This window comes from Rhinatrema bivittatum, chromosome 3 (genome assembly GCF_901001135.1).
Source record: "Rhinatrema bivittatum chromosome 3, aRhiBiv1.1, whole genome shotgun sequence".
NCBI lineage: Eukaryota > Metazoa > Chordata > Amphibia > Gymnophiona > Rhinatrematidae > Rhinatrema > Rhinatrema bivittatum.
This window is the reverse complement of record NC_042617.1, coordinates 375,927,784-375,940,325: the sequence shown is the minus strand read 5'-3', so window position 1 is coordinate 375,940,325 and position 12,542 is coordinate 375,927,784. Positions and strand designations below refer to the sequence as shown.

Genomic DNA, 12,542 nt, shown 5'->3' with positions numbered 1-12,542 from the left:
AAGCTCCTTTTGGGCTGCAGGGAATAGTAGTAAGGCAGGGACAGGGGTCAAAGCGGCGATCGGAAGGTCTGTATGCTGGAGATTTAACAAGGCCACTTGTTTGTTCCCAGATTACAAGTTCAGACATGCATACGCCACTTGTGGCGGAGCCTATCCAGCATCCAAGTGTTCACAAAGTCAGAGTACAGCCCCACATAGGGGGGGCAAGCAGTGAGGTCCAGTTAGGAAAGGTGGAGTCCCCAGTGGTGGTAGAGGAGTTGCGTGTTTGGTTACGGCATTATCCAGATCAGAAGGCGGCAAATTTATTGTATTATGGTTTTCGGGAGTGTTTCAGGATTCCTTATACGGGGCCGGGGAGCGGGGGAAGGGTCAAAACGCAAGGTCAGTGGTGAAGTTAGAAGTAGCGAGGGCGAAATTGTAGGCTGAGCTGAGATTAGGGTGGATAGCAGGGCCTTTCGAGGAGCCAACGTTTCATAGAATGCACCTATCTCCGTTGGCTGTCATCCCAAAGAAAGACACAGGGTAAATACAGGCTAATCCTTAATCTTTCATACCCATGAGGCATGTCAGTGAATGATTTCATTCCCAAGAGTGAATGTTCGGTGTGATATGCCTCATTCGATGCTGCTTTGGACTTGGTACGGATGGCAGGTCAAGGAGCATGGATGGCGAAGGCAGACATAGAGTCCACTTTCCGGCTGCTGCCGATATGTCCAGCGAGTGTCCCCTTACTGGGGTTTTCCTTTGAAGGGCAGTATTTCATAGATCGTTGTTTGCCGATGGGTTGTGCAGTTTCATGTGCGTACTTTGAAGCCTTCAGCTCTTTTTTGCAATGGGTTACTGAGCGGCACACCCTTTGCGACAAAATGCTGCATTATCTGGACGATTTTTTTTTGTTTGTGGTCCAATCCATGTTGGGAGCAGCTAGACGGCTTTATGGAGGTGGCAAGACGGTTGGGTGTGCCAATTGCACTGGATAAAACGGAAGGGCCTTCCGCTCAGTTGACCTTTTTTAGGCATCGAGTTGGACTCTTGTGCAATGGTATTGCGCTTACTGGCTGATAAAGTGCTAAAGTTGTGAGAGTTAGTACAAGAGGTGAGGAAGTCGACCAAGGTCTCCTTACGAAGAATGCAGTCGTTGATCAGGTGGCTAAATTTTGCCTGCCAGGTCATTCCGATGGGGAGGGCTTTCATTTGGAGGTTATCTGCAGCTACCGTGGGAATTCGTGCGGGGCATCATTTTATAAGAGTGATGCGCAGGATTAAGGATGAATTTAGGGGTCTGGGAGGTTTTGTTGGAATCTTTCAGTGGGGTGTTTATGATACCAGACAGCGAGATATCGAATCAGGTGATTGATCTATTTTCCAACGCAGCGGGGTCCGCCCCTTTCAGAATCTATTTTCAGGGACAATGGTGTGTGGAACCATGGCCAGAGGATTGGGTGTCTGAAGGCCTTACCAAAAACATAACCTTTTGGAGTTATTCCCCATTGTTGCAGCATTAGCGATTTGGGGGGGAAAGCTAAGCAACCAGCATGTGGTATTCTGGTGCGACAATCGGGGGGTAGTGCAAGTGATTAACAGATTGTCCGCAAAATGCTTGAAGGTTTCGGCACGGTTACGGGAGTTGACAGGTATGTGCTTGCAGAGGAATGTTAGCATTAAAGCTAAGCATGTCCCAGGAGTTCAAAATATGAGAGCTGATGCCCTCTCTCGTTTTAAATGGAAGGTTTTCAGAGCGTTGCCCTGCAGGCGAAGTGGAAGGCAGAGCATTTTCTGGAGTACTTTTTGGAGGCTAGGGCGGAAGAAGAATGGAGACTGATACGGAAGTCGGTGGCCTATATTGCGAGAAGAAGAGTGGTGGCTCGTTTTCTACAGTCAGCAGGATGGGGAGGAGGGCTGGTTAAGGAGGAGCTGGTGGTGCAGTTTATACTGTGGGCAAAGTACAACGGTTATTTCTTGTTTTCGGTCAAAACACAGGTCGTGGGGTTTTCTTTTTTCAGAAGTTAAAAGGTTGGGAAAACCCGGTGCTAGGGGATGGCAGAGGGATCGGGGAAGTGAAGGTGACAAAAGGCAGCCCATCCAGTATGCAGACTTGATTCGCCTGACAGAACAGCTGGCATCGGTGTGTTGGTCAAGTTCTGAGGTGCTATTATTCAAGGCGGCCTTTTCTTTGGCCTTCTTTGGGGCGACAAGGATTAGTGGGTTGGTGGCGAGTTCCAAGGTCAATGCAGTGGGTACTGGGCTCATGGTCCATCAGATGTGAGTGCAGGGTGGCATGGTTACGATTTACGTGCAAAAATAAAAAAATGATCAAAAGGGGAAGGGTCAGGTCATCACGCTAATCCCGGCCGAGAATGCATTGTTGTGCCCGGTTCGGACCACACAGGAATGTGCAAGGGCACTCCCATAAGTGTCTGGTTCCTTCCTAGTGCACGAAGATGGTGCGCCGCTAACCAGTTTTCAATTTACAAGAGTTTTGAAAATGGTAGTGGGCAGACTTGGGTGGGATGTGTTAGCTCCCATTCCTTTCGTATTGGGGCAGCGACTACTGCAGTCGAATGCAGCATGTCAGAAGCTGGGATCAAAGCCATTGGGAGATGGAAGTCTAAAGCCTTCATGTACTATGAGAAAATAAGTGACCGAGGGGGGGGGGGGTCATACTGGTTATTAATTGGATTCTCTTCTTTTGCAGAGTTAAGGGGGGTTCTTAGAGTGCAGGGGTGTGCCTGGGTCGTGGATCACTCCTTTATCCACTGGGCACAGCGGCGGGCATTGCGAAGACCTTACGGGGAGCATCTGGATCTGGAGCGGTGGAATTGGAGGATTTCATGGTTTGGCAAACGAGGAATGAGATGGGCGGAGCTTGTATCCTTCCTGCATGAGCGGGTGGATTTTGGGGGGGTGCCAAAAATCATATTAATACATTTGGGGGGCAACAATATAGGGCGAGGGTCATGTTGAGAATTGGTAGCGGGTATGAGCAAGGACTTAGTGTTACCGTTCATGAACAGCGGGGTCTGTTCATGAACGGTGGTGCCACTGGCAGACAGAGACATTACACTACACGCTTCAGGCACGATTCTGAGCAGGGCCATTGCCGTCCAAGAGTGAAGGAGCAGAAACTGGAGAAGACTCTGAGATTGAGATTGGGTCTGCTGGTTTGCTGACTTTGGGGACTTTCCAGCGTGGGGCTGAGGAAGTTTCCACCCCTATTGTAGAGCCTCAACAGTTTGCCCCTTGACCATCCCTGGTTAAGACCAAAGCATTTCATGTTGGAAAACATATGGAAGGCAATTGAAAATCTTGAGACTTCATTTTCTTCACAATTAATCCCCTAGTTCTGGAAGTAATGCAAATGGGGAAAGAATATCAAATTTGGAAGTTACAAATGTTTTCTGTTGAGCAAAAGACTGAGGAAATTAAAACAGAAATTCAAGGACTTAGTTACTCAAGAACTTTAAGTGAAAGAGGACCCAACTTTTGAAAAATAAAGTAGAAAATCTGGAAAATATCTCTCGAGGGAAAAATCTTCATTTCATAAATTTTCCTAAGTCACCACATATATCAGCTAAAGATATGTTCAAGAAATATCTTGTGGATGTTTTCAAAGTTCCAGAGCAAGCAATACTCCCTCTATCTAAATCCTTTGGTTACCTTAATTCAAAAGGGGAAACAAAGTCCAAGTGGTTTTGCAAGAAATGGAGTCTTTAATATCTACAAACATTAATGTTTCTGAATGGCTGGAAACTTCAGATAGTTCTCTGGTAGAGGCTGCTACGATGTTGATATCATTTATTTTAGAGCTTGACCGAGACTGGGAACTAAGATTATATTTCAAACATCCCTCTGAATCTTTTCTCCAGTTAAACTTCAGGATATATTCTGATGATGTGTCTAGAGAAACTCAGAAGAGAAGAAAGCAGCTTCTCTTAATGAGACCTAGAGTGCTACAGATTTGGGGCTTATTTCTTGTTAATATTCCCCTGTAAATGTTTGATAAAGTTTGAGGGCAGTTCATGTCTTCTATTTGCCATCCGAACTGTCTTCATTTCCAAGTGATAAAGTGGTTCAGCAAGTAGATGGTGCTGGAATTCCTCTGCCCCCCGACTCCCTTTCAGCTGATGAGTTTCCTCTACAATTGTAAACTCCACTCTTTCAGTGCTATTTCTTTCTATTTTACTTATGTAATTTCTTGGCATAGTGTAAAGGGATCTCCTTCTGTGGACTTCAAAGGATGTAAGACATGCTATTATTTCCTATATTGTTTTCACTCAAATTTGTGATTAATTGTTACTCCTTTTTTCATACAAATTTTTCTTCTTGTAATTCTATTAAATCTACATACATAAAAAAAAAAGAGCCTGTGTGCAGGTTTAAATATTCATCTACCTGTGATGGTAGATCAAGGAGAGCTAACAAAACTGATGGGGGTAAGGTGTGATATCCTGCAGGTGTTCAAGCTTGTACGGCTAACAAGTAGATGATATCCTTAGTTGGACCAGTGTAGTTCAGAATCATTGGTGGACTGAATGGGGGGAGTGGAGAAATCAAAGGTAGAAGAAGGAAATAAAAGAAATAAATGGCTATGGAGACGCTCTAAAATTTTAGACATTTAATATCTCCTTGCACATGACGAACTGAAAAAGATGAATTGTAAAAACTTCGGCAACACTGAATTGCATATTTTTGTTATAATTTGCAGCGACCTTGCATTATATAAAGAATATTACTGCAAATGATTCCTGTAATTCCTTGTCATTGGAGGCTGTGATTTTTGGAATCAATCTTGCAATTAATATTGGTTCCTTGATATTTTGAAAGTAATTCTGTAACAATGGAGACAGCTTTTAAGATTACTGCAATTGCGACAATCCAGTAGCAACATACCTGTTGTTCCACCCACAGAGATCCAATCTGGCAGTAACATCAGAGGTCCAGGGCCTACTATTACAAGATTACTGTCATCAAATGCAAGCAGCATGTTAAAAAAACAAAGGACTGTTTTTTTTGTTTTGTTTTGTTTTTTGCAGCCAGAGGTTTAATCCCCTTGCTGTGATTAGGGTTGTAACATTTTGCCTGCCTCATAGGATCAGATGGCAGGGGAGGTTCTCAATTTTAGCTAAATGGCCAAGAAGGGACTGTTCTCTGCTCAGAGCTCAGACTTTACATTCGATCTTAGCTAAAAGCTTAGAAACAGCATCTGTTTTAGATTGCTTCTCAAACAGGCCCAGTCATTTTAGTGTCTTTTTAAGGGTCATTCTGGAGGGATTAGAAGGGAAATGGAGCCTGTTTGCTGATGATATAAAAGTCTGCAATGGAGTGAGCATCCCAGGGAAATAGGTGAGACTAAAAATGGAAAGCCTGGCCAAAGATTTCTCAATTGTGTTTAAATCCAAAATTATGCATTTGGGGTGTAGAAATCAAAGGGTCAAATATTTCTGCTGTTTATATTGTATGTTGCCTTCAGCTTACAAGCCCAAAACAAAATATAATGCCTCTGTATCAATCTGTAGTGTGACTGCACCTGGACTATTATGTGCACTGTCTGTTGCTCCCATCTCAAAAAATGATATAGTGGAACTAGAAAAGGTGCCGAGAAAACAAATTATTTAAAACATGGAATAGTAAAGGTATTGTTGGACTGTATCAATTTCTCATAGAACGTACCAACACAATTAAAAGTTTTAAGGCTCTACAAAAAAAGTATAGCCTAGTCTCTAAGGATTTCTATGCAATACTTGCAGGTTCGACATTATGTGTAATCATTATGTCAGAAAAACTCTGAGTTCCGCAATTATGTTGATATGCAGGAAATCTTTACAGGGAAAGAGAAATTCTTGTTCACCTCTTAATAAAGGTATTCAAAACATATGTAATGATAAAGTTGATAAATGGAAAAAGCAGGCTGAAATTACTATAAAAAAGTTGGAGGTCCAGATAATGCTGCGAGATTGCTATTCTGCAGTAGAGAATGTAGCATTGAGAGAAACCGGGCTATAAACTAATTCATTGTATGTATATACCTAGGTTCCGGTTGTATATGGCCAAATGAGAGATTCAGACGTGTTGAAAATGCCTAGATGAAAAAGGATCCTTCTTCCATCGTTTCTGGGAGTGTGGGAAGATATCTGGGTTCTGGGATGAGATTTTAGTAGAATTGGGCCAGATTGTAGACTTGTCTATTCCAAAGTTGCCTAGAATGTGTCTGGGTTTATTTGATGACTCAATGGAGATCCTCACTGAACATAAGAAGTCATTCCTTAGGAAAGCATTTATATTGGCGATTCAGACTATATTGGCTAAATGGATCTCCCCGGAAGTGCCGAAGAGAGAACAGTGAAAGGCACGGTTGTATAAGTTGCTACAGTTTGAATATTTGACTGCAAAAGACAAGTCGAATGAATCATGGAAAAGATGTATGCATCTTTATAAGAACATATTAAGCAATTCTAACTGAGTTTATGGAAGTGGATTTAATATATGGAAGTCTATTCGCTTTGGAAAAGAGGAACAAACGCTGGCACAGACTATATGGCAATACAGTATGCTTGATAACTTGGTGTTACTTTCTTGCTTCAAAAGTGGGAGCGGGGAAGGTGGGGAAAATAGGATGGGTTGATGTATTAGTTAAGAATGTAAGAATACTGGATATTTGTGCAGCGTTCAACTTGTTCTTGTTGAAAAATGAATAAAGATGAAAAAAATGCATGGCAGCCACTTAAATACAGCAAAAAGCACAATCGTATACCAGATGGCTTAAACCAACCTAACTTGAGTTGGGTAAAGCCCTATCGAAGCCCTTTTTAAAAATTAAAAAAAAATAAAATCTGCATTTAAAACAAAAAAGGCAGCTGCCTTGTCATACAGAGTCCAACAACAGCATTAGGAAATCTTTTTGAGCTGTCACCAGTTAATAACTAATTCCCTTAGTCTTCTTTATAATGTAATCACAAAAACAGAGTACTTAACTTGAACACTTCTGAGCCGATCAGACTTCTCAATGAGTTCAGGGAGCATCGGTTTGACACTCGATGTTTTGACATATTATCAAATGTCTGCCTCAGGGGCTGCTGACAATACTTCTAAATCAAAACAGAGAAAGTAGTGAAAAAATTTTGTCTTACCAGAAAGAATAGTCTTTAGGGCTATATGAACCGCAGTCTCAACACATTATAAGTATGGCTACTGTCGTAGACTGAAGATATGTGATGTCACCGTACAACTATGTAAAGGATTATTCAACCACTGGAAATACAGAACGTCTTAACAGTAATCAAAAACATTAATAGAAAACTGACCATTCTATCTTTTTTAGTTCTTGGGGAGACAGTATTCCAACTAAAGATAAAACGTTCCTGCTGTATAAGCAGTTTTGAAATCACCACCTCTGACTAGGTTGAGATAACACTGCAAACCATAGATCATGAACTGAGAGCCACTGTTGTCCAATGTGTTACCAAACGAGCTGCTTCTTGTCATTTTCTTTAAATGCAACTTAGTTGTTCTTGGATCCGGATACCCACTGATCTGCAAGTCTTACCAATATAAATTAGAGGGCAGAGGCATCAAACAGTGTATGCAACTTCTTTAGATTTGCAGGTGGTGTGATGTTGTAAGGAAAACGGTTTTTGAGCTGGAAATAGTAACGTATTACAATTAAAAGACAGTGGGTAAACATTACATGTTTGACACGCAAAATGACCTCGTGTCAGTTCATTGGGTGGAATGCCTGTGATTGAAATTTTGAATGTACCAGTAGATCCTGAAGACGTACTGGTTTCTTTATAGTTATGCCAAGCCATTTTTAAATAGATTGGCTGGTTGCATATCTTTTAAATAGATTGGCTGGTTGCATATCTTTGTCACTACTCTCGACTTCTAAACAAATAATTTTTCAAAATGTAATCATCATTGGCAATGTTTCTTGCAGATGAAGTGAAACAGAGTCCTCTTCTGCCTAAATCCACAAGAGAGTAGGTAAATGCTGCCATAGACAAAAAAAGATTTTAAAGAAGAGCATGACCACGGCATGGAGGAATATAACACATGAAATGTAGAACACGGTGGGCATGTATAAAGGAACACTACATGTTTCGATGTTGGGCAAGGAAAATGTGTACATTTTGGTATTGGAAGCTCGATGTAGATATTGATACATATTAAGAGATGATACAAAATGAACATTTATGTCTTTCCTATACTGAAGAGAAAACATGTTTCTATTTATTTGAAATCTATCTGACTGTACAGTGGCAACGATGTGGACTCTGTGAGTTCCATAAGCCAGACTAGAATTCAAAAACTGTATGTTGTGCATGTTATGTTGGCTTGCACTCTCAGCCCACAATTTGTCTGAGGAGGAGGGTAGAACTTTTAAGTTTTCCCTTTTCAGTGAAGGGTGCCACCCTCGCATTCTCATTTACAGACTTTCTTTCAAATGCTGTCCCATTGATCCTGATCAGAGCACATTGCAGTTCTGTACAGCTCTGTGCATGTTTAGAAGATCGCGTCCTCCGTTGCTCTTCACCTGACTACAAGTCATGGTAGGCTAATCAACAGGAAGGATTTGTTTTGGCAACAGGTAGGTTGTAAAACACATGAAGTTATTCTTTCAGTTTCCCTAGAATGAGGATAGGGATATTTTTGTTATTGTTTTTGCATATGATCTGTGAAGAGAATAAAAACAGACTTGTCTTAGTTAATGAAAAAAGAATTCACCACCATTGTTGAATTAACTTTAGGTAAAATAGTTGCAATGGTGATAAACTGAGAATAAATTCTGGATTTTTCATCAAGTATTTTTTTTTTCCTTCCAATTCCTGGCAGTTTGACTTGATCATGTTGCCAGTGCTTACTCATTAGTCTGTTTTTTGTTTTTCTTCATGTAGGATTATGACTCCTTTTTTGAATCAAAAGAAAACAACACAGTCTTTTCATTCTTAGGACTGAAACCCAGGCCAGCAACAAAGGTAAGACTTTTTTTTTTTTTTTTTTTATGTAGGCATTTATAAGTGACTTTAACTTGCCTTCATACTTCCCAATGTAACATGCAATTGTTCTCTCATGCATATTCATTGTGGATATCCTGAAAACCCGACTGGCTGATGGGCCCCCAGGACAGGATTGGGGATCACTGGTTTAGGGCACATGAGGGAACTAAAGTATTTTTAAAGTTAGGTGGGGGAGGGATCAAACACTCATCATAGAAGGGGCTAAGGGAGGGGATTATGTTGGACCACTGGGCTGTCGTAATGGCAGGAGTCATGCCCAGTCCCAAGACTGAGTCTCTGAACACAGTAACCAAAGTCTGTTTAGACCTGGGGCATGGATTCTCTGAATTGCGAGGGGGATAAAATTCCTGTGCCCAAGACTGGCAGGGGCGACGTCCTCTCTGGATGTTCTCATAATCTCTCTGGTGCAGCATTTTCTCCAAGCCAATAACCATGTTGGATGCTTGAGTGGGTGTTCCAAAATAACTTTTACTGTAACAAATCTTCAGTAGTTTATAGTATGTGTTTATACACATTTCTCATTGTTACATCCATAAGATGTGCACAGTTCTGATCCTGTTTTTTCCGTGTAAGTGTCCCTAAAGGTGGCTGTCTCTAAGATGGTCTCTTCTCCCAGAGTTAGAAAATAGGTTCTAAGCAGGGTAGGGGTCCCCTATCCAAAATAGGTCTCTGCAAGATGAAGAAAAATATGTGAGGTCCCCAATGCTCTTGAATCACATCCACTTAGTCCTCTTGCCTTCTGGGTAGAGACTCTGATGGGAGTCTCAAACTAAATTTCTTTTCCACTCCCCACTCTCCTCTCAGATGTTGAAGATGAAACTCTGAAAGTCCCAAACACTTAGCAACAGATAAAATCCTCAATCTCCTCTCCTGGGTAGGAAGTGTGAGCAGAACTTCCTCCCAAAACAAAAAAGGATACAAAAACTTCTCAAAAGCCAGAAATACTTCTGTGGTTAGTCATCCTCCATGTATTGTAGGATAGGAACATCAGGTTTTTTCCCTGACCGCCTCCAGGAACAGAGATTTACTCTAATTCCAAAAATGGCTCTCTAAAATTGTTCTCACAAACTGAGCTAACCCTTTCCAGACTGGTTGGGTATTGAACAGGAATGTGTCTCTCCTCATTAGTATCTGACTGTAAGGCCTAGACTAGGGAACAGAGGACTCCAGAAAGAAAACATACTTCTTCTAAATCCAGTTAGATGCTGCACTATTCTATGCACTCACCTGTACTTATGCAGGCAGGAGATACCACTCGGAGAAGGTGCTGGTTAGGAATATTAAGTGCCCTCCTATCTCCCTAACATAGCTTAACCTAAGGGGGTTCTCTACAATAATAATGCTTCCTATCATTCCAGGCAAAGGTAGAAAAGCACATATAGCCAGCAATAGTATTTTGTATTGCTACTTGGAAGAGAGAAATCAGCTGCAACAGAAATTTTTCTAACTTGCTTCCAAGTTGCTATTACCCGCAAAAAAATTGCTAGATAAACTAGATGGACCGTATTGGTCTTTATCTGTTGTCTTTCACTATGTTACCAATATATTGGTTTTTCTCTTTCTCTTCTCTCAAATCCTTTGTTGTAGGCATGTACAAATAGACACTGTCCTTTATTTTTTTTTCTTCTTAGCTTTTTGTCATGACAGACTGCTTGCTCAGTCCCTACAAATGTGTGAGTTTGTTTATTTTATTTACCAGAATTTCTATACTTGTATTTGGGACAAGCCATCATATCTGTTTACAATAAATACAGTTAACTAAAATTCAAGTACATTCAAATAAATAACATAAAGAAACTGGACATAAAAGCATTAAAAAATTAACTTATTACAATCTTATTATAAAATATCAAAAAACAAATAAAATCACATAAGACAGACAAATCAGAGGATCGCTCCAGTTAAATTAATTGCCAGAAGAAATAATTGTGCTCAGGTGTTACCCTCGGTGAAAGCCTGTTTGAACAACCATGTTTTAATTCTCTTTTTAAACTGTGTTAAGTTGGTTTCTAGTCTTAAGTCTGTTGGAAGTTTATTCCATATTTTAGTCCCACTAATGATGGAGCTCTGTCTCTCACAGAAGTCAGTTTTGCTGATACCAATGAAGGGATGGATAGTAAGCCTTTATTTGAAGATCTTAAAATTCTGGGAGGTGTGTGTAGTCGTATTGCAGCTTGGTAGCATAGAGGTCTTCCCCTCCAACTGCCTGCAGATCTGAAACCAGATCAGGGATTGTCAGAGAGGAAACTAAATTTCTGTGGCCTTAAAGCTACAGTTGCCCATTTCTTGCCAGCAGTGAATTTGTGTGCAGCATTTTAAAGTGCAGTACTTTTAGTAACTTGGGTTGCAGAGAGATGTTTACAAAAGAAACCTTACCCAAAACATCATTTCTAACTAGTTATCTATGTAATGGTTGGGGACAAAATGGGCAGGATCCAGAAGTGGTTTTTGTTTTGGGTTTTTTTTTAAATCATGAAATATATGAATCCTGATTTTCTCCCTCGTTTTATTACTCTTCCAAAGCATTTTAATGCAACTTGCAAAAACATGCTAAAGACATCTGAAAGCTGGCAGTTGAGAATCCCAAACAAAAGAACAACTTTCAGAATGTGTAGACAGATGGACTCTGGACCAGTGGTTTAAGCTTCCCTGCCAGCAGATGGAGACAGAGCAAGCTGATGTCACAGTAAATATAACCCTGCAGTGACCCCAGCCTGCCAGTTCTCAGTCTCCAGCAGATGGTGGATGTGCATCTCCCTATGGGGATTGCTTTGAGCTTTTTGGAAGGAGAAATTTGGAATTCTAAATTAAGATAAATAAAGCCTCGCTCTCCTTATGTAATACCTAAAGGTCATTCCCCCAGTTGAGAATTCTTGAGGTGATTTCTGTAGTCCATCAGAGGTGTGCCTTGGTCCAGTAGCTGGGTTTCCCAGCGTGGACTAGCTGCTAGGTCAGCTGAAAGGCAGCGGATGCAGGAGGCCAAGTGTGGAGGTGACAGCAGATTGCCCCCCTCCCCCCCGCAGCCGGAGACCATCTCTCTACTCAGCCAGTAAGTGCTGAGCTCAGGTAAGGTTTTAAAAAAAAAAAAGTTTTATCTTTGAATCAGGGTTTCTACTCCCATTGGGGTTGGGGAACTGGGCAGCCTGGCGAGTTTAACGACTCCTGGTGGGCTAGGCTCCGCACTTAAGATTTTTTCTTTCACACCACGTTATAGGCCAAGGCGGTGTTTTTCATGCGCTTCTGTGTGTGCTCTTCTGCCCTCTATGGACAGTTGGTATGCACAGTGCGTCGGCTCTGCGCATGCGTTGTGCACTCAGATGTTGGATGCGCTTTTTATGTACACAAACTTTACATTGTTCACACGCTTAGCTTGGAACACAAGTTGCGAGTGCATCTTGCCGCACTTTCTTCTAGGTGCTTATTTTTTGTGTGTATTCCTCTTTCAACGCAAGCCAATCAGACGCACATTTACCGCCGCAATGATGCCAGTAAGCAAGAAGCCTAAGCGTCTTCCTATTTGTGTTGCCT

The 12,542-nt window shown here is 41.4% G+C and overlaps 1 protein-coding gene across 6 annotated transcripts in view; it reads left to right on the top strand.

Annotated features, from left to right (window-relative positions):
* The window catches only part of SH3BGRL2 (SH3 domain binding glutamate rich protein like 2), a 174,020-nt gene that overhangs the window by 147,412 nt on the left and 14,066 nt on the right, over positions 1-12,542 (top strand). For 5 of the 6 annotated variants that reach the window (XM_029595569.1, XM_029595568.1, XM_029595566.1 and 2 more), the window contains 2 exons: positions 8,892-8,972; positions 10,646-10,687. In XM_029595569.1, coding sequence (XP_029451429.1) covers positions 8,892-8,972; positions 10,646-10,687 — 123 coding nt within the window. The remainder of the gene's footprint in view (positions 1-8,891; positions 8,973-10,645; positions 10,688-12,542) is intronic. The other variant, XM_029595570.1, reaches the window with a different exon arrangement.